This window comes from Rhinoderma darwinii, unplaced genomic scaffold (genome assembly GCF_050947455.1).
Source record: "Rhinoderma darwinii isolate aRhiDar2 unplaced genomic scaffold, aRhiDar2.hap1 Scaffold_1584, whole genome shotgun sequence".
NCBI classification, from domain to species: Eukaryota; Metazoa; Chordata; class Amphibia; order Anura; family Rhinodermatidae; genus Rhinoderma; species Rhinoderma darwinii.
In genome coordinates, this window is record NW_027461987.1 from 52,273 (window position 1) to 78,695 (window position 26,423).

The 26,423-nt window shown below is 50.2% G+C and overlaps 1 protein-coding gene across 2 annotated transcripts in view; it reads right to left on the reverse strand.

Moving 5' to 3' along the window:
* The window catches only part of LCAT (lecithin-cholesterol acyltransferase), a 52,084-nt gene that overhangs the window by 10,598 nt on the left and 15,063 nt on the right, over nt 1–26,423 (reverse strand). For both annotated transcript variants that reach the window (XM_075848044.1, XM_075848043.1), the window contains exons 3-4: nt 24,858–24,973; nt 24,609–24,704 (exon numbers count right to left, since the gene is read on the reverse strand). In XM_075848044.1, the coding sequence (XP_075704159.1) occupies nt 24,609–24,704; nt 24,858–24,973 (212 nt within the window). The remainder of the gene's footprint in view (nt 1–24,608; nt 24,705–24,857; nt 24,974–26,423) is intronic.

The window sequence follows — 26,423 nt, forward strand, 5'->3', positions numbered from 1 at the left end:
GGTACAGGCTGCTGGAAGGTGAGGAGGCGACACTGTCCTCTAATAACATATATTACAGAGGCTGCAGGCAGGAGAGGGGGTACAGGCTGCTGGAAGGTGAGGAGGTGACACTGTCCTCTAATAACATATATTACAGAGGCTGCAGGCAGGAGAGGGGGTACAGGCTGCTGGAAGGTGAGGAGGTGACACTGTCCTCTAATAACATATATTACAGAGGCTGCAGGCAGGAGAGGGGGTACAGGCTGCTGGAAGGTGAGGAGGTGACACTGTCCTCTAATAACATATATTACAGAGGCTGCAGGCAGGAGAGGGGGTACAGGCTGCTGGAAGGTGAGGAGGTGACACTGTCCTCTAATAACATATATTACAGAGAGGCTGCAGGCAGGAGAGGGGGTACAGGCTGCTGGAAGGTGAGGAGGTGACACTGTCCTCTAATAACATATATTACAGAGGCTGCAGGCAGGAGAGGGGGTACAGGCTGCTGGAAGGTGAGGAGGTGACACTGTCCTCTAATAACATATATTACAGAGGCTGCAGGCAGGAGAGGGGGTACAGGCTGCTGGAAGGTGAGGAGGTGACACTGTCCTCTAATAACATATATTACAGAGAGGCTGCAGGCAGGAGAGGGGGTACAGGCTGCTGGAAGGTGAGGAGGTGACACTGTCCTCTAATAACATATATTACAGAGAGGCTGCAGGCAGGAGAGGGGGTACAGGCTGCTGGAAGGTGAGGAGGTGACACTGTCCTCTAATAACATATATTACAGAGAGGCTGCAGGCAGGAGAGGGGTACAGGCTGCTGGAAGGTGAGGGGGTGACACTGTCCTCTAATAACAAATATTACAGAGGCTGCAGGCAGGAGAGGGGTACAGGCTGCTGGAAGGTGAGGGGGTGACACTGTCCTCTAATAACATATATTACAGAGGCTGCAGGCAGGAGAGGGGTACAGGCTGCTGGAAGGTGAGGAGGGGACACTGTCCTCTAATAACATATATTACAGAGGCTGCAGGCAGGAGAGGGGGTACAGGCTGCTGGAAGGTGAGGAGGTGACACTGTCCTCTAATAACATATATTACAGAGAGGCTGCAGGCAGGAGAGGGGTACAGGCTGCTGGAAGGAGAGGAGGTGACACTGTCCTCTAATAACATATATTACAGAGGCTGCAGGCAGGAGAGGGGTACAGACTGCTGGAAGGTGAGGAGGTGACACTGTCCTCTAATAACATATATTACAGAGGCTGCAGGCAGGAGAGGGGTACAGGCTGCTGGAAGGTGAGGAGGGGACACTGTCCTCTAATAACATATATTACAGAGGCTGCAGGCAGGAGAGGGGTACAGGCTGCTGGAAGGTGAGGGGGTGACACTGTCCTCTAATAACATATATTACAGAGGCTGCAGGCAGGAGAGGGGTACAGGCTGCTGGAAGGTGAGGGGGTGACACTGTCCTCTAATAACATATATTACAGAGGCTGCAGGCAGGAGAGGGGTACAGGCTGCTGGAAGGTGAGGAGGGGACACTGTCCTCTAATAACATATATTACAGAGGCTGCAGGCAGGAGAGGGGGTACAGGCTGCTGGAAGGTGAGGAGGTGACACTGTCCTCTAATAACATATATTACAGAGGCTGCAGGCAGGAGAGGGGGTACAGGCTGCTGGAAGGTGAGGAGGTGACACTGTCCTCTAATAACATATATTACAGAGAGGCTGCAGGCAGGAGAGGGGGTACAGGCTGCTGGAAGGTGAGGAGGTGACACTGTCCTCTAATAACATATATTACAGAGGCTGCAGGCAGGAGAGGGGGTACAGGCTGCTGGAAGGTGAGGAGGTGACACTGTCCTCTAATAACATATTACAGAGGCTGCAGGCAGGAGAGGGGTACAGGCTGCTGGAAGGTGAGGAGGTGACACTGTCCTCTAATAACATATATTACAGAGGCTGCAGGCAGGAGAGGGGGTACAGGCTGCTGGAAGGTGAGGAGGTGACACTGTCCTCTAATAACATATATTACAGAGGCTGCAGGCAGGAGAGGGGGTACAGGCTGCTGGAAGGTGAGGAGGTAACACTGTCCTCTAATAACATATATTACAGAGAGGCTGCAGGCAGGAGAGGGGGTACAGGCTGCTGGAAGGTGAGGGGGTGACACTGTCCTCTAATAACATATATTACAGAGAGGCTGCAGGCAGGAGAGGGTGTACAGGCTGCTGGAAGGTGAGGAGGTGACACTGTCCTCTAATAACATATATTACAGAGGCTGCAGGCAGGAGAGGGGTACAGGCTGGTGGAAGGTGAGGAGGAGACACTGTCCTCTAATAACATATATTACAGAGGCTGCAGGCAGGAGAGGGGGTACAGGCTGCTGGGAGGTGAGGAGGTGACACTGTCCTCTAATAACATATATTACAGAGGCTGCAGGCAGGAGAGGGGGTACAGGCTGCTGGAAGGTGAGGAGGTGACACTGTCCTCTAATAACATATATTACAGAGGCTGCAGGCAGGAGAGGGGTACAGACTGCTGGAAGGTGAGGAGGTGACACTGTCCTCTAATAACATATATTACAGAGGCTGCAGGCAGGAGAGGGGGTACAGGCTGCTGGAAGGTGAGGGGGTGACACTGTCCTCTAATAACATATATTACAGAGAGGCTGCAGGCAGGAGAGGGGGTACAGGCTGCTGGAAGGTGAGGAGGTGACACTGTCCTCTAATAACATATATTACAGAGGCTGCAGGCAGGAGAGGGGGTACAGACTGCTGGAAGGTGAGGAGGTGACACTGTCCTCTAATAACATATATTACAGAGGCTGCAGGCAGGAGAGGGGGTACAGGCTGCTGGAAGGTGAGGAGGTGACACTGTCCTCTAATAACATATATTACAGAGGCTGCAGGCAGGAGAGGGGGTACAGGCTGCTGGAAGGTGAGGGGGTGACACTGTCCTCTAATAACATATATTACAGAGGCTGCAGGCAGGAGAGGGGGTACAGGCTGCTGGAAGGTGAGGAGGTGACACGGTCCTCTAATAACATATATTACAGAGAGGCTGCAGGCAGGAGAGGGGGTACAGGCTGCTGGAAGGTGAGGGGGTGACACTGTCCTCTAATAACATATATTACAGAGAGGCTGCAGGCAGGAGAGGGGTACAGGCTGCTGGAAGGTGAGGAGGTGACACTGTCCTCTAATAACATATATTACAGAGGCTGCAGGCAGGAGAGGGGTACAGGCTGCTGGAAGGTGAGGGGGTGACACTGTCCTCTAATAACATATATTACAGAGGCTGCAGGCAGGAGAGGGGGTACAGACTGCTGGAAGGTGAGGAGGTGACACTGTCCTCTAATAACATATATTACAGAGGCTGCAGGCAGGAGAGGGGGTACAGGCTGCTGGAAGGTGAGGAGGGGACACTGTCCTCTAATAACATATATTACAGAGGCTGCAGGCAGGAGAGGGGGTACAGGCTGCTGGAAGGTGAGGAGGTGACACTGTCCTCTAATAACATATATTACAGAGGCTGCAGACAGGAGAGGGGGTACAGGCTGCTGGAAGGTGAGGAGGTGACACTGTCCTCTAATAACATATTACAGAGGCTGCAGGCAGGAGAGGGGTACAGGCTGCTGGAAGGTGAGGAGGTGACACTGTCCTCTAATAACATATATTACAGAGGCTGCAGGCAGGAGAGGGGGTACAGGCTGCTGGAAGGTGAGGAGGTGACACTGTCCTCTAATAACATATATTACAGAGGCTGCAGGCAGGAGAGGGGGTACAGGCTGCTGGAAGGTGAGGAGGTAACACTGTCCTCTAATAACATATATTATGTGACTTGAATTGCAAGTGGTTTGTATATTAAGTGGAGTTCCAAAAACCGGATTGATTTACTGTGTTGTGTGTGACAAAGTGGGGGGCCATTGTATGTGATATATGTATTGATTGCTTGCTTGCTACAAAGTTTGCAAAAGTGACATAATTTGTAACTATTTTTCCCTTGCAGTTTCCTGAGTAGCTGAGTAAGGGGGAGGGGTTAGCTGCAACCAGGTGCAACCAGGTGCTATAAATCAGGCCTCACTACTCTGTAGAGCCTGCTCTGTGACTTGAATTGCAAGTGGTTTGTATATTAAGTGGAGTTCCAAAAACCGGATTGATTTACTGTGTTGTGTGTGACAAAGTGGGGGGCCATTGTATGTGATATATGTATTGATTGCTTGCTTGCTACAAAGTTTGCAAAAGTGACATAATTTGTAACTATTTTTCCCTTGCAGTTTCCTGAGTAGCTGAGTAAGGGGGAGGGGTTAGCTGCAACCAGGTGCAACCAGGTGCTATAAATCAGGCCTCACTACTCTGTAGAGCCTGCTCTGTGACTTGAATTGCAAGTGGTTTGTATATTAAGTGGAGTTCCAAAAACCGGATTGATTTACTGTGTTGTGTGTGACAAAGTGGGGGGCCATTGTATGTGATATATGTATTGATTGCTTGCTTGCTACAAAGTTTGCAAAAGTGACATAATTTGTAACTATTTTTCCCTTGCAGTTTCCTGAGTAGCTGAGTAAGGGGGAGGGGTTAGCTGCAACCAGGTGCAACCAGGTGCTATAAATCAGGCCTCACTACTCTGTAGAGCCTGCTCTGTGACTTGAATTGCAAGTGGTTTGTATATTAAGTGGAGTTCCAAAAACCGGATTGATTTACTGTGTTGTGTGTGACAAAGTGGGGGGCCATTGTATGTGATATATGTATTGATTGCTTGCTTGCTACAAAGTTTGCAAAAGTGACATAATTTGTAACTATTTTTCCCTTGCAGTTTCCTGAGTAGCTGAGTAAGGGGGAGGGGTTAGCTGCAACCAGGTGCAACCAGGTGCTATAAATCAGGCCTCACTACTCTGTAGAGCCTGCTCTGTGACTTGAATTGCAAGTGGTTTGTATATTAAGTGGAGTTCCAAAAACCGGAGTTCAAAAGAGGAGTTAAAACCCAAGTAAGTGCTCTTCTACTTCTTTATCTTTTTGATTAACACCTGTTCGCTGTTTTTTTTGTAACTGGGATAATGGACAGCAAGATTGGAGGTTTTCTTCGGTGCACAGTTTGCCATATGTATGCACGACTGGAGCCGGAGTTCCAGGGTGAATATCTCTGTGGCAGATGTGAGCATATTGTTCACCTGGAAGCTCGTATTAGAGATCTGGAGGAGCAGAATGCAACACTGAGGAGGATAGACAATTTTGAACGGAGCTTGCTGCTCACAGAGCATGCAGTTAGTGGGTTACAACTGGAGGGTGAAGACATGGGTGAGCAGGATCAGGTAAGTAGCTGGGTTAATGTAGTTAGGGGCAGTAGAAAGGGGTCAAAGACAAGGAAGGCCGATCCGGTTTCTGACATTCCAGGCAAAATTGCCAAGTTGGGTGATGATGCGAGGGTGTCAGTCTCAGAAATGGCAGCCCTAGTGGATACTGATCTCCCTAACAGCCGGGAGAACAGCCCAGCTAGTAGTCGGCGGGATGGTAATGCAGGTAAGCCAAGACAATTGATAGTCGTAGGGGATTCTATAATCAGGAAGACGGATAGAATTATTTGTCGCCAAGACCACCTCAACCGAATGGTTTGCTGTCTCCCTGGTGCCAGGGTTCGGCATGTGGTGGAACGGGTGGACAAATTGCTGGGAGGGGCTGGTGATGATCCAGCTGTCGTGGTCCATGTCGGTACCAACGACAGAATAAATGGTAGGTGGAGGAGCCTTAAGAATAATTTTAAAGAACTAGGCTACAAGCTGAAGGGAAGGACCTCCAAGGTTGTATTCTCAGGAATACTGCCTGTGCCATGCGCATCACAGGAAAGACAGCGGGAGCTCAGGGAGTTAAATGCATGGCTGAAGTCTTGGTGTAGAGGAGAAGGATTTGGGTTCCTAGAGCACTGGGCTGACTTTTCATTGGGGTACAAACTGTATTCTGCAGATGATTTGCACCTAAATGGAAGGGGGTCCGCTGTGCTGGGGGAGAGAATTCTAGCTGGGGTGGCGGAGTATTTAAACTAGGGCTGAGGAGGGAGGCCAATGTAGAAAAAAAAGGGGTAGCCAGGTTAGAGAGGGGTCAGACTATATTGGTGGGGGGAGATACAGAATGTGGGGAGAGGACTAGACAACAAGATAAGGAGATCCTTTCGTTACAAAACATCAGTGTAAATAAAAAGGACCGATTAATGTCAAATCACATTTCTGATAATAAAAGTGAAAAACTGACAGGCAAGTTAAAGTGTGTGTTCACAAATGCCAGAAGTCTAGCAAGCAAAATGGGGGAGCTGGAGGCCTTGATACTGGAAGAAAATATAGATATAGTTGGTGTTGCTGAAACATGGCTGGACTCTTCACATGACTGGGCTGTAAATCTACAGGGTTTTACACTTTTTCGTAAAGACAGGACAAATAGGAAAGGTGGTGGTGTATGTCTGTATGTGAGAAGTGATATGAAGGCGAGTGTGAAAGAGACAATAGTGGGTGAAGACTGTGAGGAGGTTGAAACCTTGTGGGTGGAACTAGAAAGGGAGGTAAACACTGAAAAAATTACTTTTGGTGTAATCTATAGACCCCCCAATATAACTGAGGAGATGGAAGGTCAGATATATAAACAGATGGAGCGGGCTGCACAGGCGGGTACTGTAGTGATAATGGGAGATTTTAATTTCCGGGATATTAATTGGTGTCATGGTTCGGCTTCAACTGCAAAGGGGAGACATTTCCTCAACCTGTTGCAGGAAAATTTTATGGGCCAGTTTGTGGAAGACCCGACTAGAGGTGAAGCTCTGTTGGATCTGGTCATTTCTAATAATGCAGATCTTGTTGGGAATGTCAATGTTCGTGAAAACCTCGGTAACAGTGATCACAATATAGTTACATTTTACCTATACTGTAAAAAACAAACGCAGGCTGGGAGGACAAAAACATTTAATTTTAAGAAAGCCAATTTCCCCAGGATGAGGGCGGCAATTCAGGATATAGACTGGGAAGAACTAATGTCAAATAATGGAACAAATGATAAATGGGAGATTTTCAAATCTACTTTGAGTTATTATAGTGCAAAATTTATTCCTACAGGTAACAAGTATAAACGACTCAAATTAAACCCCATATGGCTTACACCTTCTGTGAAAGGGGCAATACATGACAAAAAAAGGGCATTTAAAAAATACAAATCTGAGGGTACAGCTGTAGCCTTTGTAAAATATAAAGAGCTTAATAAAATCTGTAAAAATGTAATAAAATTAGCAAAAATACAAAATGAAAGGCAGGTGGCCAAGGATAGTAAAACAAATCCTAAAAAATTCTTCAAGCATATAAATGCAAAAAAGCCAAGGTCTGAACATGTAGGACCCCTAGATAATGGTAATGGGGAGTTGATCACAGGGGATCAAGAGAAGGCAGAGTTACTAAATGGGTTCTTTAGCTCTGTATATACAACAGAAGAAGGAGCAGCTGATGTAGCCGGTGCCAGTGCTGAGGAGCTGATGTAGCCGGTGCCAGTGCTGAGGAGCTGATGTAGCCGGTGCCAGTGCTGTTAATATATCAGTTGATATACTGAATTGGATGAATGTAGAGATGGTCCAAGCTAAATTAAATAAAATAAATGTGCACAAGGCCCCAGGACCAGATGGGTTACACCCTAGAATTCTTAAAGAGCTTAGTTCAGTTATTTCTGTCCCCCTTTTCATAATATTCAGAGAATCTCTAGTGACTGGCATAGTGCCAAGGGACTGGCGCAGGGCAAATGTGGTGCCTATTTTCAAAAAGGGCTCTAGGTCTTCCCCGGGTAATTATAGACCAGTAAGCTTAACATCCATCGTGGGGAAAATGTTTGAGGGGCTATTGAGGGACTATATACAGGATTATGTGACAATAAATAGCATTATAAGTGACAGCCAGCACGGTTTTACTAAGGACAGAAGTTGTCAAACTAACCTAATCTGTTTTTATGAAGAGGTGAGCAGAAGTCTAGACAGAGGGGCCGCTGTGGATTTAGTGTTTTTGGACTTTGCAAAGGCATTTGACACTGTCCCCCATAGACGCCTAATGGGTAAATTAAGGACTATAGGTTTAGAAAATATAGTTTGTAATTGGATTGAGAATTGGCTCAAGGACCGTATCCAGAGAGTTGTGGTCAATGACTCCTACTCTGAATGGTCCCCGGTTATAAGTGGTGTACCCCAGGGTTCAGTGCTGGGACCACTATTATTCAACTTATTTATTAATGATATAGAGGATGGGATTAATAGCACTATTTCTATTTTTGCAGATGACACCAAGCTATGTAATATAGTTCAGACTATGGAAGATGTTCATGAATTACAGGCAGATTTAAACAAACTAAGTGTTTGGGCGTCCACTTGGCAGATGAAGTTTAATGTAGATAAATGTAAAGTTATGCATCTGGGTACCAACAACCTGCATGCATCATATGTCCTAGGGGGCGCTACACTGGCGGATTCACTTGTTGAGAAGGATCTGGGTGTACTTGTAAATCATAAACTCAATAACAGCATGCAGTGTCAATCAGCTGCTTCAAAGGCCAGCAGGATATTGTCGTGTATTAAAAGAGGCATGGACTCGCGGGACAGGGATGTAATAATGCCACTTTACAAAGCATTAGTGAGGCCTCATCTAGAATATGCAGTTCAGTTCTGGGCTCCAGTTCATAGAAAGGATGCCCTGGAGTTGGAAAAAATACAAAGAAGAGCAACGAAGCTAATAAGGGGCATGGAGAATTTAAGTTATGAGGAAAGATTGAAAGAATTAAACCTATTTAGCCTTGAAAAAAGACGACTAAGGGGGGACATGATTAACTTATATAAATATATTAATGGCACATACAAAAAATATGGTGATATCCTGTTCCTTGTAAAACCCGCTCAAAAAACAAGGGGGCACTCCCTCCGTCTGGAGAAAAAAAGGTTCAAGCTGCAGAGGCGACAAGGCTTCTTTACAGTAAGAACGGTGAATCTATGGAATAGTCTACCGCAGGAGCTGGTCACAGCAGGGACAGTAGATGGCTTTAAAAAAGGGTTAGATAATTTCCTAGAACAAAAAAATATTAGCTCCTATGTGTAGAAATTTTTCCTTCCCTTTTCCCTTCCCTTGGTTGAACTTGATGGACATGTGTCTTTTTTCAGCCGTACTAACTATGTAACTATGTAACTATGTAACAGAGAGGCTGCAGGCAGGAGAGGGGGTACAGGCTGCTGGAAGGTGAGGGGGTGACACTGTCCTCTAATAACATATATTACAGAGAGGCTGCAGGCAGGAGAGGGTGTACAGGCTGCTGGAAGGTGAGGAGGTGACACTGTCCTCTAATAACATATATTACAGAGGCTGCAGGCAGGAGAGGGGGTACAGGCTGCTGGAAGGTGAGGGGGTGACACTGTCCTCTAATAACATATATTACAGAGAGGCTGCAGGCAGGAGAGGGGGTACAGGCTGCTGGAAGGTGAGGAGGTGACACTGTCCTCTAATAACATATATTACAGAGGCTGCAGGCAGGAGAGGGGGTACAGGCTGCTGGAAGGTGAGGGGGTGACACTGTCCTCTAATAACATATATTACAGAGGCTGCAGGCAGTAGAGGGGGTACAGGCTGCTGGAAGGTGAGGAGGTGACACTGTCCTCTAATAACATATATTACAGAGGCTGCAGGCAGGAGAGGGGTACAGGCTGCTGGAAGGTGAGGAGGGGACACTGTCCTCTAATAACATATATTACAGAGGCTGCAGGCAGGAGAGGGGTACAGACTGCTGGAAGGTGAGGAGGTGACACTGTCCTCTAATAACATATATTACAGAGAGGCTGCAGGCAGGAGAGGGGGTACAGGCTGCTGGAAGGTGAGGAGGTGACACTGTCCTCTAATAACATATATTACAGAGGCTGCAGGCAGGAGAGGGGGTACAGGCTGCTGGAAGGTGAGGAGGTGACACTGTCCTCTAATAACATATATTACAGAGGCTGCAGGCAGGAGAGGGGTACAGACTGCTGGAAGGTGAGGAGGTGACACTGTCCTCTAATAACATATATTACAGAGAGGCTGCAGGCAGGAGAGGGGGTACAGGCTGCTGGAAGGTGAGGAGGTGACACTGTCCTCTAATAACATATATTACAGAGGCTGCAGGCAGGAGAGGGGGTACAGGCTGCTGGAAGGTGAGGAGGTGACACTGTCCTCTAATAACATATATTACAGAGGCTGCAGGCAGGAGAGGGGGTACAGGCTGCTGGAAGGTGAGGAGGTGACACTGTCCTCTAATAACATATATTACAGAGGCTGCAGGCAGGAGAGGGGGTACAGGCTGCTGGAAGGTGAGGAGGTGACACTGTCCTCTAATAACATATATTACAGAGAGGCTGCAGGCAGGAGAGGGGTACAGGCTGCTGGAAGGTGAGGAGGGGACACTGTCCTCTAATAACATATATTACAGAGGCTGCAGGCAGGAGAGGGGGTACAGACTGCTGGAAGGTGAGGAGGTGACACTGTCCTCTAATAACATATATTACAGAGGCTGCAGGCAGGAGAGGGGGTACAGGCTGCTGGAAGGTGAGGAGGGGACACTGTCCTCTAATAACATATATTACAGAGGCTGCAGGCAGGAGAGGGGGTACAGGCTGCTGGAAGGTGAGGGGGTGACACTGTCCTCTAATAACATATTACAGAGGCTGCAGGCAGGAGAGGGGTACAGGCTGCTGGAAGGTGAGGAGGTGACACTGTCCTCTAATAACATATATTACAGAGGCTGCAGGCAGGAGAGGGGTACAGGCTGCTGGAAGGTGAGGAGGGGACACTGTCCTCTAATAACATATATTACAGAGGCTGCAGGCAGGAGAGGGGGTACAGGCTGCTGGAAGGTGAGGGGGTGACACTGTCCTCTAATAACATATATTACAGAGGCTGCAGGCAGGAGAGGGGTACAGGCTGCTGGAAGGTGAGGAGGTGACACTGTCCTCTAATAACATATATTACAGAGGCTGCAGGCAGGAGAGGGGGTACAGGCTGCTGGAAGGTGAGGGGGTGACACTGTCCTCTAATAACATATATTACAGAGGCTGCAGGCAGGAGAGGGGTACAGGCTGCTGGAAGGTGAGGAGGTGACACTGTCCTCTAATAACATATATTACAGAGAGGCTGCAGGCAGGAGAGGGGGTACAGGCTGCTGGAAGGTGAGGAGGGGACACTGTCCTCTAATAACATATATTACAGAGGCTGCAGGCAGGAGAGGGTACAGGCTGCTGGAAGGTGAGGAGGTGACACTGTCCTCTAATAACATATTACAGAGGCTGCAGGCAGGAGAGGGGTACAGGCTGCTGGAAGGTGAGGAGGTGACACTGTCCTCTAATAACCTATATTACAGAGGCTGCAGGCAGGAGAGGGGGTACAGGCTGCTGGAAGGTGAGGAGGGGACACTGTCCTCTAATAACATATATTACAGAGGCTGCAGGCAGGAGAGGGGGTACAGGCTGCTGGAAGGTGAGGAGGGGACACTGTCCTCTAATAACATATATTACAGAGAGGCTGCAGGCAGGAGAGGGGGTACAGGCTGCTGGAAGGTGAGGAGGTGACACTGTCCTCTAATAACATATTACAGAGGCTGCAGGCAGGAGAGGGGGTACAGGCTGCTGGAAGGTGAGGAGGTGACACTGTCCTCTAATAACATATATTACAGAGAGGCTGCAGGCAGGAGAGGGGGTACAGGCTGCTGGAAGGTGAGGGGGTGACACTGTCCTCTAATAACATATATTACAGAGGCTGCAGGCAGGAGAGGGGGTACAGGCTGCTGGAAGGTGAGGGGGTGACACTGTCCTCTAATAACATATATTACAGAGAGGCTGCAGGCAGGAGAGGGGGTACAGGCTGCTGGAAGGTGAGGGGGTGACACTGTCCTCTAATAACATATATTACAGAGAGGCTGCAGGCAGGAGAGGGGGTACAGGCTGCTGGAAGGGGAGGAGGTGACACTGTCCTCTAATAACATATATTACAGAGGCTGCAGGCAGGAGAGGGGGTACAGGCTGCTGGAAGGTGAGGGGGTGACACTGTCCTCTAATAACATATATTACAGAGGCTGCAGGCAGGAGAGGGGGTACAGGCTGCTGGAAGGTGAGGAGGTGACACTGTCCTCTAATAACATATATTACAGAGGCTGCAGGCAGGAGAGGGGGTACAGGCTGCTGGAAGGTGAGGGGGTGACACTGTCCTCTAATAACATATATTACAGAGGCTGCAGGCAGGAGAGGGGGTACAGGCTGCTGGAAGGTGAGGAGGGGACACTGTCCTCTAATAACATATATTACAGAGGCTGCAGGCAGGAGAGGGGGTACAGGCTGCTGGAAGGTGAGGGGGTGACACTGTCCTCTAATAACATATATTACAGAGGCTGCAGGCAGGAGAGGGGGTACAGGCTGCTGGAAGGTGAGGAGGTGACACTGTCCTCTAATAACATATATTACAGAGGCTGCAGGCAGGAGAGGGGGTACAGGCTGCTGGAAGGTGAGGAGGTGACACTGTCCTCTAATAACATATATTACAGAGGCTGCAGGCAGGAGAGGGGGTACAGGCTGCTGGAAGGTGAGGAGGTGACACTGTCCTCTAATAACATATATTACAGAGGCTGCAGGCAGGAGAGGGGGTACAGGCTGCTGGAAGGTGAGGAGGGGACACTGTCCTCTAATAACATATATTACAGAGGCTGCAGGCAGGAGAGGGGGTACAGGCTGCTGGAAGGTGAGGAGGGGACACTGTCCTCTAATAACATATATTACAGAGGCTGCAGGCAGGAGAGGGGGTACAGGCTGCTGGAAGGTGAGGGGGTGACACTGTCCTCTAATAACATATATTACAGAGGCTGCAGGCAGGAGAGGGGGTACAGGCTGCTGGAAGGTGAGGGGGTGACACTGTCCTCTAATAACATATATTACAGAGGCTGCAGGCAGGAGAGGGGGTACAGACTGCTGGAAGGTGAGGAGGTGACACTGTCCTCTAATAACATATATTACAGAGGCTGCAGGCAGGAGAGGGAGTACAGGCTGCTGGAAGGTGAGGAGGTGACACTGTCCTCTAATAACATATATTACAGAGAGGCTGCAGGCAGGAGAGGGGGTACAGGCTGCTGGAAGGTGAGGGGGTGACACTGTCCTCTAATAACATATATTACAGAGAGGCTGCAGGCAGGAGAGGGGGTACAGACTGCTGGAAGGTGAGGAGGTGACACTGTCCTCTAATATCATATATTACAGAGGCTGCAGGCAGGAGAGGGGTACAGGCTGCTGGAAGGTGAGGAGGTGACACTGTCCTCTAATAACATATATTACAGAGGCTGCAGGCAGGAGAGGGGGTACAGGCTGGTGGAAGGTGAGGGGGTGACACTGTCTTCTAATAACATATATTACAGAGGCTGCAGGCAGGAGAGGGGTACAGGCTGCTGGAAGGTGAGGAGGGGACACTGTCCTCTAATAACATATATTACAGAGGCTGCAGGCAGGAGAGGGAGTACAGGCTGCTGGAAGGTGAGGGGGTGACACTGTCCTCTAATAACATATATTACAGAGGCTGCAGGCAGGAGAGGGGGTACAGGCTGCTGGAAGGTGAGGAGGTGACACTGTCCTCTAATAACATATATTACAGAGAGGCTGCAGGCAGGAGAGGGGGTACAGGCTGCTGGAAGGTGAGGGGGTGACACTATCCTCTAATAACATATATTACAGAGGCTGCAGGCAGGAGAGGGGGTACAGACTGCTGGAAGGTGAGGAGGTGACACTGTCCTCTAATAACATATATTACAGAGGCTGCAGGCAGGAGAGGGGGTACAGACTGCTGGAAGGTGAGGAGGTGACACTGTCCTCTAATAACATATATTACAGATGCTGCAGGCAGGAGAGGGGGTACAGGCTGCTGGAAGGTGAGGAGGTGACACTGTCCTCTAATAACATATATTACAGAGGCTGCAGGCAGGAGAGGGGTACAGGCTGCTGGAAGGTGAGGAGGTGACACTGTCCTCTAATAACATATATTACAGAGGCTGCAGGCAGGAGAGGGGGTACAGGCTGCTGGAAGGTGAGGAGGTGACACTGTCCTCTAATAACATATATTACAGAGAGGCTGCAGGCAGGAGAGGGGTACAGGCTGCTGGAAGGTGAGGGGGTGACACTGTCCTCTAATAACATATATTACAGAGGCTGCAGACAGGAGAGGGGGTACAGGCTGCTGGAAGGTGAGGAGGTGACACTGTCCTCTAATAACATATTACAGAGAGGCTGCAGGCAGGAGAGGGGTACAGGCTGCTGGAAGGTGAGGAGGTGACACTGTCCTCTAATAACATATATTACAGAGAGGCTGCAGGCAGGAGAGGGGTACAGGCTGCTGGAAGGTGAGGAGGTGACACTGTCCTCTAATAACATATATTACAGAGGCTGCAGGCAGGAGAGGGGGTACAGGCTGCTGGAAGGTGAGGAGGTGACACTGTCCTCTAATAACATATATTACAGAGGCTGCAGGCAGGAGAGGGGTACAGGCTGCTGGAAGGTGAGGGGGTGACACTGTCCTCTAATAACATATATTACAGAGGCTGCAGGCAGGAGAGGGGGTACAGGCTGCTGAAAGGTGAGGGGGTGACACTGTCCTCTAATAACATATATTACAGAGGCTGCAGGCAGGAGAGGGGGTACAGGCTGCTGGAAGGTGAGGAGGTGACACTGTCCTCTAATAACATATATTACAGAGGCTGCAGGCAGGAGAGGGGGTACAGGCTGCTGGAAGGTGAGGAGGTGACACTGTCCTCTAATAACATATATTACAGAGAGGCTGCAGGCAGGAGAGGGGTACAGACTGCTGGAAGGTGAGGAGGTGACACTGTCTTCTAATAACATATATTACAGAGGCTGCAGGCAGGAGAGGGGGTACAGGCTGCTGGAAGGTGAGGAGGTGACACTGTCCTCTAATAACATATATTACAGAGGCTGCAGGCAGGAGAGGGGGTACAGGCTGCTGGAAGGTGAGGAGGGGACACTGTCCTCTAATAACATATATTACAGAGGCTGCAGGCAGGAGAGGGGGTACAGGCTGCTGGAAGGTGAGGAGGTGACACTGTCCTCTAATAACATATATTACAGAGGCTGCAGACAGGAGAGGGGTACAGGCTGCTGGAAGGTGAGGAGGTGACACTGTCCTCTAATAACATATATTACAGAGGCTGCAGGCAGGAGAGGGGGTACAGGCTGCTGGAAGGTGAGGGGGTGACACTGTCCTCTAATAACATATATTACAGAGGCTGCAGGCAGGAGAGGGGGTACAGGCTGCTGGAAGGTGAGGAGGTGACACTGTCCTCTAATAACATATATTACAGAGGCTGCAGGCAGGAGAGGGGGTACAGGCTGCTGGAAGGTGAGGAGGTGACACTGTCCTCTAATAACATATATTACAGAGGCTGCAGGCAGGAGAGGGGTACAGGCTGCTGGAAGGTGAGGAGGTGACACTGTCCTCTAATAACATATATTACAGAGGCTGCAGGCAGGAGAGGGGGTACAGGCTGCTGGAAGGTGAGGAGGTGACACTGTCCTCTAATAACATATTACAGAGGCTGCAGGCAGGAGAGGGGTACAGGCTGCTGGAAGGTGAGGAGGTGACACTGTCCTCTAATAACATATATTACAGAGGCTGCAGGCAGGAGAGGGGTACAGGCTGCTGGAAGGTGAGGAGGTGACACTGTCCTCTAATAACATATATTACAGAGGGGCTGCAGGCAGGAGAGGGGGTACAGGCTGCTGGAAGGTGAGGAGGAGACACTGTCCTCTAATAACATATATTACAGAGGCTGCAGGCAGGAGAGGGGGTACAGGCTGCTGGAAGGTGAGGAGGTGACACTGTCCTCTAATAACATATATTACAGAGGCTGCAGGCAGGAGAGGGGTACAGACTGCTGGAAGGTGAGGAGGTGACACTGTCCTCTAATAACATATATTACAGAGGCTGCAGGCAGGAGAGGGGGTACAGGCTGCTGGAAGGTGAGGGGGTGACACTGTCCTCTAATAACATATATTACAGAGGCTGCAGGCAGGAGAGGGGGTACAGGCTGCTGGAAGGTGAGGAGGTGACACTGTCCTCTAATAACATATATTACAGAGGCTGCAGGCAGGAGAGGGGTACAGGCTGCTGGAAGGTGAGGAGGTGACACTGTCCTCTAATAACATATATTACAGAGAGGCTGCAGGCAGGAGAGGGGTACAGGCTGCTGGAAGGTGAGGGGGTGACACTGTCCTCTAATAACATATATTACAGAGGCTGCAGGCAGGAGAGGGGTACAGACTGCTGGAAGGTGAGGAGGTGACACTGTCCTCTAATAACATATATTACAGAGGCTGCAGGCAGGAGAGGGGGTACAGGCTGCTGGAAGGTGAGGGGGTGACACTGTCCTCTAATAACATATATTACAGAGGCTGCAGGCAGGAGAGGGGGTACAGGCTGCTGGAAGGTGAGGAGGTGACACTGTCCTCTAATAACATATATTACAGAGGCTGCAGGCAGGAGAGGGGGTACAGGCTGCTGGAAGGTGAGGAGGTGACACTGTCCTCTAATAACATATATTACAGAGGCTGCAGGCAGGAGAGGGGTACAGGCTGCTGGAAGGTGAGGAGGTGATACTGTCCTCTAATAACATATATTACAGAGGCTGCAGGCAGGAGAGGGGGTACAGGCTGCTGGAAGGTGAGGGGGTGACACTGTCCTCTAATAACATATATTACAGAGAGGCTGCAGGCAGGAGAGGGGGTACAGGCTGCTGGAAGGTGAGGAGGTGACACTGTCCTCTAATAACATATATTACAGAGAGGCTGCAGGCAGGAGAGGGGTACAGGCTGCTGGAAGGTGAGGAGGTGACACTGTCCTCTAATAACATATATTACAGAGGCTGCAGGCAGGAGAGGGGGTACAGGCTGCTGGAAGGTGAGGGTGTGACACTGTCCTCTAATAACATATATTACAGAGGCTGCAGGCAGGAGAGGGGTACAGACTGCTGGAAGGTGAGGAGGTGACACTGTCCTCTAATAACATATATTACAGAGGCTGCAGGCAGGAGAGGGGGTACAGGCTGCTGGAAGGTGAGGAGGTGACACTGTCCTCTAATAACATATATTACAGAGGCTGCAGGCAGGAGAGGGGTACAGGCTGCTGGAAGGTGAGGAGGGGACACTGTCCTCTAATAACATATATTACAGAGGCTGCAGGCAGGAGAGGGGGTACAGGCTGCTGGGAGGTGAGGAGGTGACACTGTCCTCTAATAACATATATTACAGAGGCTGCAGGCAGGAGAGGGGGTACAGGCTGCTGGAAGGTGAGGAGGTGACACTGTCCTCTAATAACATATATTACAGAGGCTGCAGGTAGGAGAGGGGTACAGACTGCTGGAAGGTGAGGAGGTGACACTGTCCTCTAATAACATATATTACAGAGAGGCTGCAGGCAGGAGAGGGGTACAGGCTGCTGGAAGGTGAGGGGGTGACACTGTCCTCTAATAACATATATTACAGAGGCTGCAGGCAGGAGAGGGGGTACAGGCTGCTGGAAGGTGAGGGGGTGACACTGTCCTCTAATAACATATATTACAGAGGCTGCAGGCAGGAGAGGGGGTACAGGCTGCTGGAAGGTGAGGAGGTGACACTGTCCTCTAATAACATATATTACAGAGGCTGCAGGCAGGAGAGGGGTACAGGCTGCTGGGAGGTGAGGAGGTGACACTGTCCTCTAATAACATATATTACAGAGGCTGCAGGCAGGAGAGGGGGTACAGGCTGCTGGAAGGTGAGGAGGTGACACTGTCCTCTAATAACATATATTACAGAGGCTGCAGGTAGGAGAGGGGTACAGACTGCTGGAAGGTGAGGAGGTGACACTGTCCTCTAATAACATATATTACAGAGAGGCTGCAGGCAGGAGAGGGGGTACAGGCTGCTGGAAGGTGAGGAGGTGACACTGTCCTCTAATAACATATATTACAGAGAGGCTGCAGGCAGGAGAGGGGTACAGGCTGCTGGAAGGTGAGGAGGTGACACTGTCCTCTAATAACATATATTACAGAGGCTGCAGGCAGGAGAGGGGGTACAGGCTGCTGGAAGGTGAGGAGGTGACACTGTCCTCTAATAACATATATTACAGAGGCTGCAGGCAGGAGAGAGGTACAGACTGCTGGAAGGTGAGGAGGTGACACTGTCCTCTAATAACATATATTACAGAGGCTGCAGGCAGGAGAGGGGTACAGACTGCTGGAAGGTGAGGAGGTGACACTGTCCTCTAATAACATATATTACAGAGAGGCTGCAGGCAGGAGAGGGGTACAGGCTGCTGGAAGGTGAGGAGGGGACACTGTCCTCTAATAACATATATTACAGAGGCTGCAGGCAGGAGAGGGGGTACCGGCTGCTGGAAGGTGAGGGGGTGACACTGTCCTCTAATAACATATATTACAGAGGCTGCAGGCAGGAGAGGGGGTACAGGCTGCTGGAAGGTGAGGGGGTGACACTGTCCTCTAATAACATATATTACAGAGGCTGCAGGCAGGAGGGGGGTACAGGCTGCTGGAGGGTGAGGGGGTGACACTGCCCTCTAATAACATATATTACAGAGAGGCTGCAGGCAGGAGAGGGGTACAGGCTGCTGGAAGGAGAGGAGGTGACACTGTCCTCTAATAACATATATTACAGGGGCTGCAGGCAGGAGAGGGGTACAGGCTGCTGGAAGGTGAGGAGGTGACACTGTCCTCTAATAACATATATTACAGAGGCTGCAGGCAGGAGAGGGGTACAGGCTGCTGGAAGGAGAGGAGGTGACACTGTCCTCTAATAACATATATTACAGGGGCTGCAGGCAGGAGAGGGGTACAGGCTGCTGGAAGGTGAGGAGGTGACACTGTCCTCTAATAACATATATTACAGAGGCTGCAGGCAGGAGAGGGGGTACAGGCTGCTGGAAGGTGAGGGGGTGACACTGTCCTCTAATAACATATATTACAGAGAGGCTGCAGGCAGGAGAGGGGGTACAGGCTGCTGGAAGGTGAGGAGGTGACACTGTCCTCTAATAACATATATTACAGAGGCTGCAGACAGGAGAGGGGTACAGGCTGCTGGAAGGTGAGGAGGTGACACTGTCCTCTAATAACATATATTACAGAGGCTGCAGGCAGGAGAGGGGGTACAGGCTGCTGGAAGGTGAGGGGGTGACACTGTCCTCTAATAACATATATTACAGAGAGGCTGCAGGCAGGAGAGGGGGTACAGGCTGCTGGAAGGTGAGGAGGTGACACTGTCCTCTAATAACATATTACAGAGGCTGCAGGCAGGAGAGGGGTACAGGCTGCTGGAAGGTGAGGAGGTGACACTGTCCTCTAATAACATATATTACAGAGGCTGCAGGCAGGAGAGGGGTACAGGCTGCTGGAAGGTGAGGAGGTGACACTGTCCTCTAATAACATATATTACAGAGGGGCTGCAGGCAGGAGAGGGGGTACAGGCTGCTGGAAGGTGAGGAGGAGACACTGTCCTCTAATAACATATATTACAGAGGCTGCAGGCAGGAGAGGGGGTACAGGCTGCTGGAAGGTGAGGAGGTGACACTGTCCTCTAATAACATATATTACAGAGGCTGCAGGCAGGAGAGGGGTACAGACTGCTGGAAGGTGAGGAGGTGACACTGTCCTCTAATAACATATATTACAGAGGCTGCAGGCAGGAGAGGGGGTACAGGCTGCTGGAAGGTGAGGGGGTGACACTGTCCTCTAATAACATATATTACAGAGGCTGCAGGCAGGAGAGGGGGTACAGGCTGCTGGAAGGTGAGGAGGTGACACTGTCCTCTAATAACATATATTACAGAGGCTGCAGGCAGGAGAGGGGTACAGGCTGCTGGAAGGTGAGGAGGTGACACTGTCCTCTAATAACATATATTACAGAGGCTGCAGGCAGGAGAGGGGTACAGGCTGCTGGGAGGTGAGGAGGTGACACTGTCCTCTAATAACATATATTACAGAGGCTGCAGGCAGGAGAGGGGGTACAGGCTGCTGGAAGGTGAGGAGGTGACACTGTCCTCTAATAACATATATTACAGAGGCTGCAGGTAGGAGAGGGGTACAGACTGCTGGAAGGTGAGGAGGTGACACTGTCCTCTAATAACATATATTACAGAGAGGCTGCAGGCAGGAGAGGGGGTACAGGCTGCTGGAAGGTGAGGAGGTGACACTGTCCTCTAATAACATATATTACAGAGAGGCTGCAGGCAGGAGAGGGGTACAGGCTGCTGGAAGGTGAGGAGGTGACACTGTCCTCTAATAACATATATTACAGAGGCTGCAGGCAGGAGAGAGGTACAGACTGCTGGAAGGTGAGGAGGTGACACTGTCCTCTAATAACATATATTACAGAGGCTGCAGGCAGGAGAGGGGTACAGACTGCTGGAAGGTGAGGAGGTGACACTGTCCTCTAATAACATATATTACAGAGAGGCTGCAGGCAGGAGAGGGGTACAGGCTGCTGGAAGGTGAGGAGGGGACACTGTCCTCTAATAACATATATTACAGAGGCTGCAGGCAGGAGAGGGGGTACCGGCTGCTGGAAGGTGAGGGGGTGACACTGTCCTCTAATAACATATATTACAGAGGCTGCAGGCAGGAGAGGGGGTACAGGCTGCTGGAAGGTGAGGAGGTGACACTGTCCTCTAATAACATATATTACAGAGGCTGCAGGCAGGAGAGGGGGTACAGGCTGCTGGAAGGTGAGGGGGTGACACTGTCCTCTAATAACATATATTACAGAGGCTGCAGGCAGGAGGGGGGTACAGGCTGCTGGAGGGTGAGGGGGTGACACTGCCCTCTAATAACATATATTACAGAGAGGCTGCAGGCAGGAGAGGGGGTACAGGCTGCTGGAAGGTGAGGGGGTGACACTGTCCTCTAATAACATATATTACAGAGGCTGCAGGCAGGAGAGGGGGTACAGGCTGCTGGAAGGTGAGGAGGTGACACTGTCCTCTAATAACATATATTACAGAGGCTGCAGGCAGGAGAGGGGGTACAGGCTGCTGGAAGGTGAGGAGGTGACACTGTCCTCTAATAACATATATTACAGAGGCTGCAGGCAGGAGAGGGGGTACAGGCTGCTGGAAGGTGAGGAGGTGACACTGTCCTCTAATAACATATATTACAGAGGCTGCAGGCAGGAGAGGGAGTACAGGCTGCTGGAAGGTGAGGGGGTGACACTGTCCTCTAATAACATATATTACAGAGGCTGCAGGCAGGAGAGGGGGTACAGGCTGCTGGAAGGTGAGGAGGTGACACTGTCCTCTAATAACATATATTACAGAGAGGCTGCAGGCAGGAGAGGGGGTACAGGCTGCTGGAGGGTGAGGAGGTGACACTGTCCTCTAATAACATATATTACAGAGGCTGCAGGCAGGAGAGGGGTACAGGCTGCTGGAAGGTGAGGAGGTGACACTGTCCTCTAATAACATATATTACAGAGAGGCTGCAGGCAGGAGAGGGGTACAGGCTGCTGGAAGGTGAGGAGGTGACACTGTCCTCTAATAACATGTATTACAGAGGCTGCAGGCAGGAGAGGGGGTACAGGCTGCTGGAAGGTGAGGAGGTGACACTGTCCTCTAATAACATATATTACAGAGGCTGCAGGCAGGAGAGGGGGTACAGGCTGCTGGAAGGTGAGGAGGTGACACTGTCCTCTAATAACATATATTACAGAGGCTGCAGGCAGGAGAGGGGGTACAGACTGCTGGAAGGTGAGGAGGTGACACTGTCCTCTAATAACATATATTACAGAGGCTGCAGGCAGGAGAGGGGTACAGGCTGCTGGAAGGTGAGGGGGTGACACTGTCCTCTAATAACATATATTACAGAGAGGCTGCAGGCAGGAGAGGGGTACAGGCTGCTGGAAGGTGAGGAGGTGACACTGTCCTCTAATAACATATATTACAGAGGCTGCAGGCAGGAGAGGGGGTACAGGCTGCTGGAAGGTGAGGAGGTGACACTGTCCTCTAATAACATATATTACAGAGGCTGCAGGCAGGAGAGGGGTACCGGCTGCTGGAAGGTGAGGAGGTGACACTGTCCTCTAATAACATATATTACAGAGAGGCTGCAGGCAGGAGAGGGGTACAGGCTGCTGGAAGGTGAGGAGGTGACACTGTCCTCTAATAACATATATTACAGAGGCTGCAGGCAGGAGAGGGGTACAGGCTGCTGGAAGGTGAGGAGGTGACACTGTCCTCTAATAACATATATTACAGAGGCTGCAGGCAGGAGAGGGGGTACAGGCTGCTGGAAGGTGAGGAGGTGACACTGTCCTCTAATAACATATATTACAGAGGCTGCAGGCAGGAGAGGGGGTACAGGCTGCTGGAAGGTGAGGAGGTGACACTGTCCTCTAATAACACACATTACAGAGGCTGCAGGCAGGAGAGGGGGTACAGGCTGCTGGAAGGTGAGGAGGTGACACTGTCCTCTAATAACATATATTACAGAGAGGCTGCAGGCAGGAGAGGGGGTACAGGCTGCTGGAAGGTGAGGAGGTGACACTGTCCTCTAATAACATATATTACAGAGGCTGCAGGCAGGAGAGGGGGTACAGGCTGCTGGAAGGTGAGGGGGTGACACTGTCCTCTAATAACATATATTACAGAGAGGCTGCAGGCAGGAGGGGGGGGTACAGGCTGCTGGAAGGTGAGGAGGTGACACTGTCCTCTAATAACATATATTACAGAGGCTGCAGGCAGGAGAGGGGGTACAGGCTGCTTGAAGATGAGGAGGTGACACTGTCCTCTAATAACATATATTACAGAGGCTGCAGGCAGGAGAGGGGTACAGGCTGCTGGAAGGTGAGGAGGTGACACTGTCCTCTAATAACATATATTACAGAGGCTGCAGGCAGGAGAGGGGGTACAGGCTGCTGGAAGGTGAGGAGGGGACACTGTCCTCTAATAACATATATTACAGAGGCTGCAGGCAGGAGAGGGGGTACAGGCTGCTGGAAGGTGAGGAGGTGACACTGTCCTCTAATAACATATATTACAGAGGCTGCAGGCAGGAGAGGGGGTACAGGCTGCTGGAAGGTGAGGGGGTGACACTGTCCTCTAATAACATATATTACAGAGAGGCTGCAGGCAGGAGAGGGGTACAGGCTGCTGGAAGGTGAGGAGGTGACACTGTCCTCTAATAACATATATTACAGAGAGGCTGCAGGCAGGAGAGGGGGTACAGGCTGCTGGAAGGTGAGGAGATGACACTGTCCTCTAATAACATATATTACAGAGGCTGCAGGCAGGAGAGGGGGTACAGGCTGCTGGAAGGTGAGGAGGTGACACTGTCCTCTAATAACATATATTACAGAGGCTGCAGGCAGGAGAGGGGGTACAGGCTGCTGGAAGGTGAGGAGGTGACACTGTCCTCTAATAACATATATTACAGAGGCTGCAGGCAGGAGAGGGGGTACAGGCTGCTGGAAGGATAGGAGATGACACTGTCCTCTAATAACATATATTACAGAGGCTGCAGGCAGGAGAGGGGGTACAGGCTGCTGGAAGGTGAGGAGGTGACACTGTCCTCTAATAACATATATTACAGAGGCTGCAGGCAGGAGAGGGGTACAGGCTGCTGGAAGGTGAGGAGGTGACACTGTCCTCTAATAACACACATTACAGAGGCTGCAGGCAGGAGAGGGGGTACAGGCTGCTGGAAGGTGAGGAGGTGAGACTGTCCTCTAATAACATATATTACAGAGGCTGCAGGCAGGAGAGGGGGTACAGGCTGCTGGAAGGTGAGGAGGTGACACTGTCCTCTAATAACATATATTACAGAGGCTGCAGGCAGGAGAGGGGGTACAGGCTGCTGGAAGGTGAGGAGGGGACACTGTCCTCTAATATCATATATTACAGAGGCTGCAGGCAGGAGAGGGGGTACAGGCTGCTGGAAGGTGAGGAGGTGACACTGTCCTCTAATAACATATATTACAGAGAGGCTGCAGGCAGGAGAGGGGTACAGGCTGCTGGAAGGTGACACTTAAGATATATTGGAAAGTTTTATTTTGTCCCAGATACTAGCGATTTATGACCCGGTCGGTTTGTTCTCTGCCTTGGACCCTCTCGCCCCCTTGTACGGTGTAACTTCTAGCATTGGGGCTTCTCTTGTGTGAGATTTTACTTAACCTTTAGGCCATGTTCACACACAAACTCAAAAACGTCTGAAAATACGGAGCTGGTTCAAGGGAAAACAGCTCCTGATTTTCAGACGTTTTCTTACATCCGTTTTTTGAAGCTGTTTTCAATAGAGTCAATGAAAAATGGCTCCAAAAACGTCCCGAGATGTGACCTGCACTTCTTTTTCGCGGCTGTTTATTTACGTGCCCTTTTTTTAAAAAAAACGGCCCGTCGGAACAGAGTGCCGTTATTCCCATTGACATGAATGGGCAGTCGTTTTGGTGGCGTTTTTGCTCCCAATTTTTCGGCCGTTTCCGTGTGAACGTACCCTCAGAATTCAGTCAGACATTTGTATGGTCCTCGGCTGGAACAGTTGGATTTTCTTCGTTTCATAGATTTATCTGGACTTTTTGTTAGAATGTTTCTACTTACTGGGTGCGATTCTCCAGTCGTAGGGAGCGGCGCGCACGGTCTCGTCCCTCACGTAGCCGTTGTTCACCAGGTTTTGGACCAGAGTATGAAAGTAGCCTGTGAGTGGAGGAGAGTCATGAGATCTAGACAGATGAATGACTGCTATGCACTGTTCTATGTTATACGGCTCAGCTACATCTACCCCGCCAGTGCAAACCTTCCTGGAACATTTCTGGATTTCGCACTGGACACGGGAGTGTCGCCTCGTACCGGCTAACTTGCGGCTATCCAGATATTCTACAGAAAACGTCTTTCCAAATCCAGGAACCTGGACGTCGACTCCCGGGGCGTTGGAAGCGATTCTGGATGTCTTGTTGTACACGACTCTGTTATAGATACAAGATAGAGGTTCAGGGTCACGCTCATCTAGAGGTGTTAGGGGGGTGAGGTGATGTCCTGAGGGTCTCCGCTCATCTAGAGGCGTTACTAGTGGGGAGGTCATGCCCTGAGGGTCACGCTCATCTAGAGGAGTTAGGGGGGGTGAGGTGATGTCCTGAGGGTCTCCGCTCATCTAGAGGTGTTACTAGGGGGGAGGTGATGACCTGGGGGTCTCCGCTCATCTAGAGGTGTTACTAGTGGGGAGGTCATGTCCTGAGGGTCTCCGCTCATCTAGAGGTGTTAGGGGGGTGAGGTGATGTCCTGAGGGTCTCCACTCATCTAGAGGTGTTACTAGGGGGGAGGTCATGCCCTGAGGGTCTCCGCTCATCTAGAGGTGTTAGGGGGGTGAGGTGATGTCCTGAGGGTCTCCGCTCATCTAGAGGCGTTACTAGTGGGGAGGTCATGCCCTGAGGGTCACGCTCATCTAGAGGAGTTAGGAGGGGTGAGGTGATGTCCTGAGGGTCTCCGCTCATCTAGAGGTGTTACTAGGGGGGAGGTGATGACCTGGGGGTCTCCGCTCATCTAGAGGTGTTACTAGTGGGGAGGTCATGCCCTGAGGGTCTCCGCTCATCTAGAGGTGTTAGGGGGGTGAGGTGATGTCCTGAGGGTCTCCACTCATCTAGAGGTGTTACTAGGGGGGAGGTCATGCCCTGAGGGTCTCCGCTCATCTAGAGGTGTTAGGGGGGTGAGGTCATGTCCTGAGGGTCTCCGCTCATCTAGGGGGGAGGTCATGCCCTGAGGAATCCACAGAATTACATATTGGTTGACGTGATTAACATTATGTGTTCATGTTTGGTGTTCATAGAATGGGGAAAATATCATTTGGAAGTTGCCTGTCCTATTATGTGAGTGAGAAGATGTGACGTCACCTAGAACCACCTTGTACATGTAATTAGCCCTCGTCCTCCCACAAGACATGTTCAGTTTGTGATTGGGTATAGCAGGGACCATGGGGAAATAAAAAAGATTTTGGAAAGACCTTGGCATGTAATTAAGAACGACCTGGTGTTGGGTCCGGTTCTACCCATTAAGCCTAGGGTTATATATAAGAGGGCAGGAAAAGCTCAGGACAAATTAGTAATAAGTTGTTTTAAAACAAAAGAAAAAACAAAAGGGTTAAAATAATTTTTTCCATGTAGGAAGTGTAAAAGCATGTAAAACAACAATACAAAAACAAGTAGACTTCCCCTCCAATATAACAGAAGAGAAAACGGGGATTATGGATCTAATAACCAGATGTGACGCCAGGAATGGGGTGAATCTTCTGCCCGTGTGGGAAATAAGTAGAGAAAACGAGGATGGACGAACACCAAGAATATTAGACATGGGTATAGGGCACATGGTGATTCATCACACTCCATCTCATCATAATGGGTCAACGGGGGCCCGGGGCTCGTG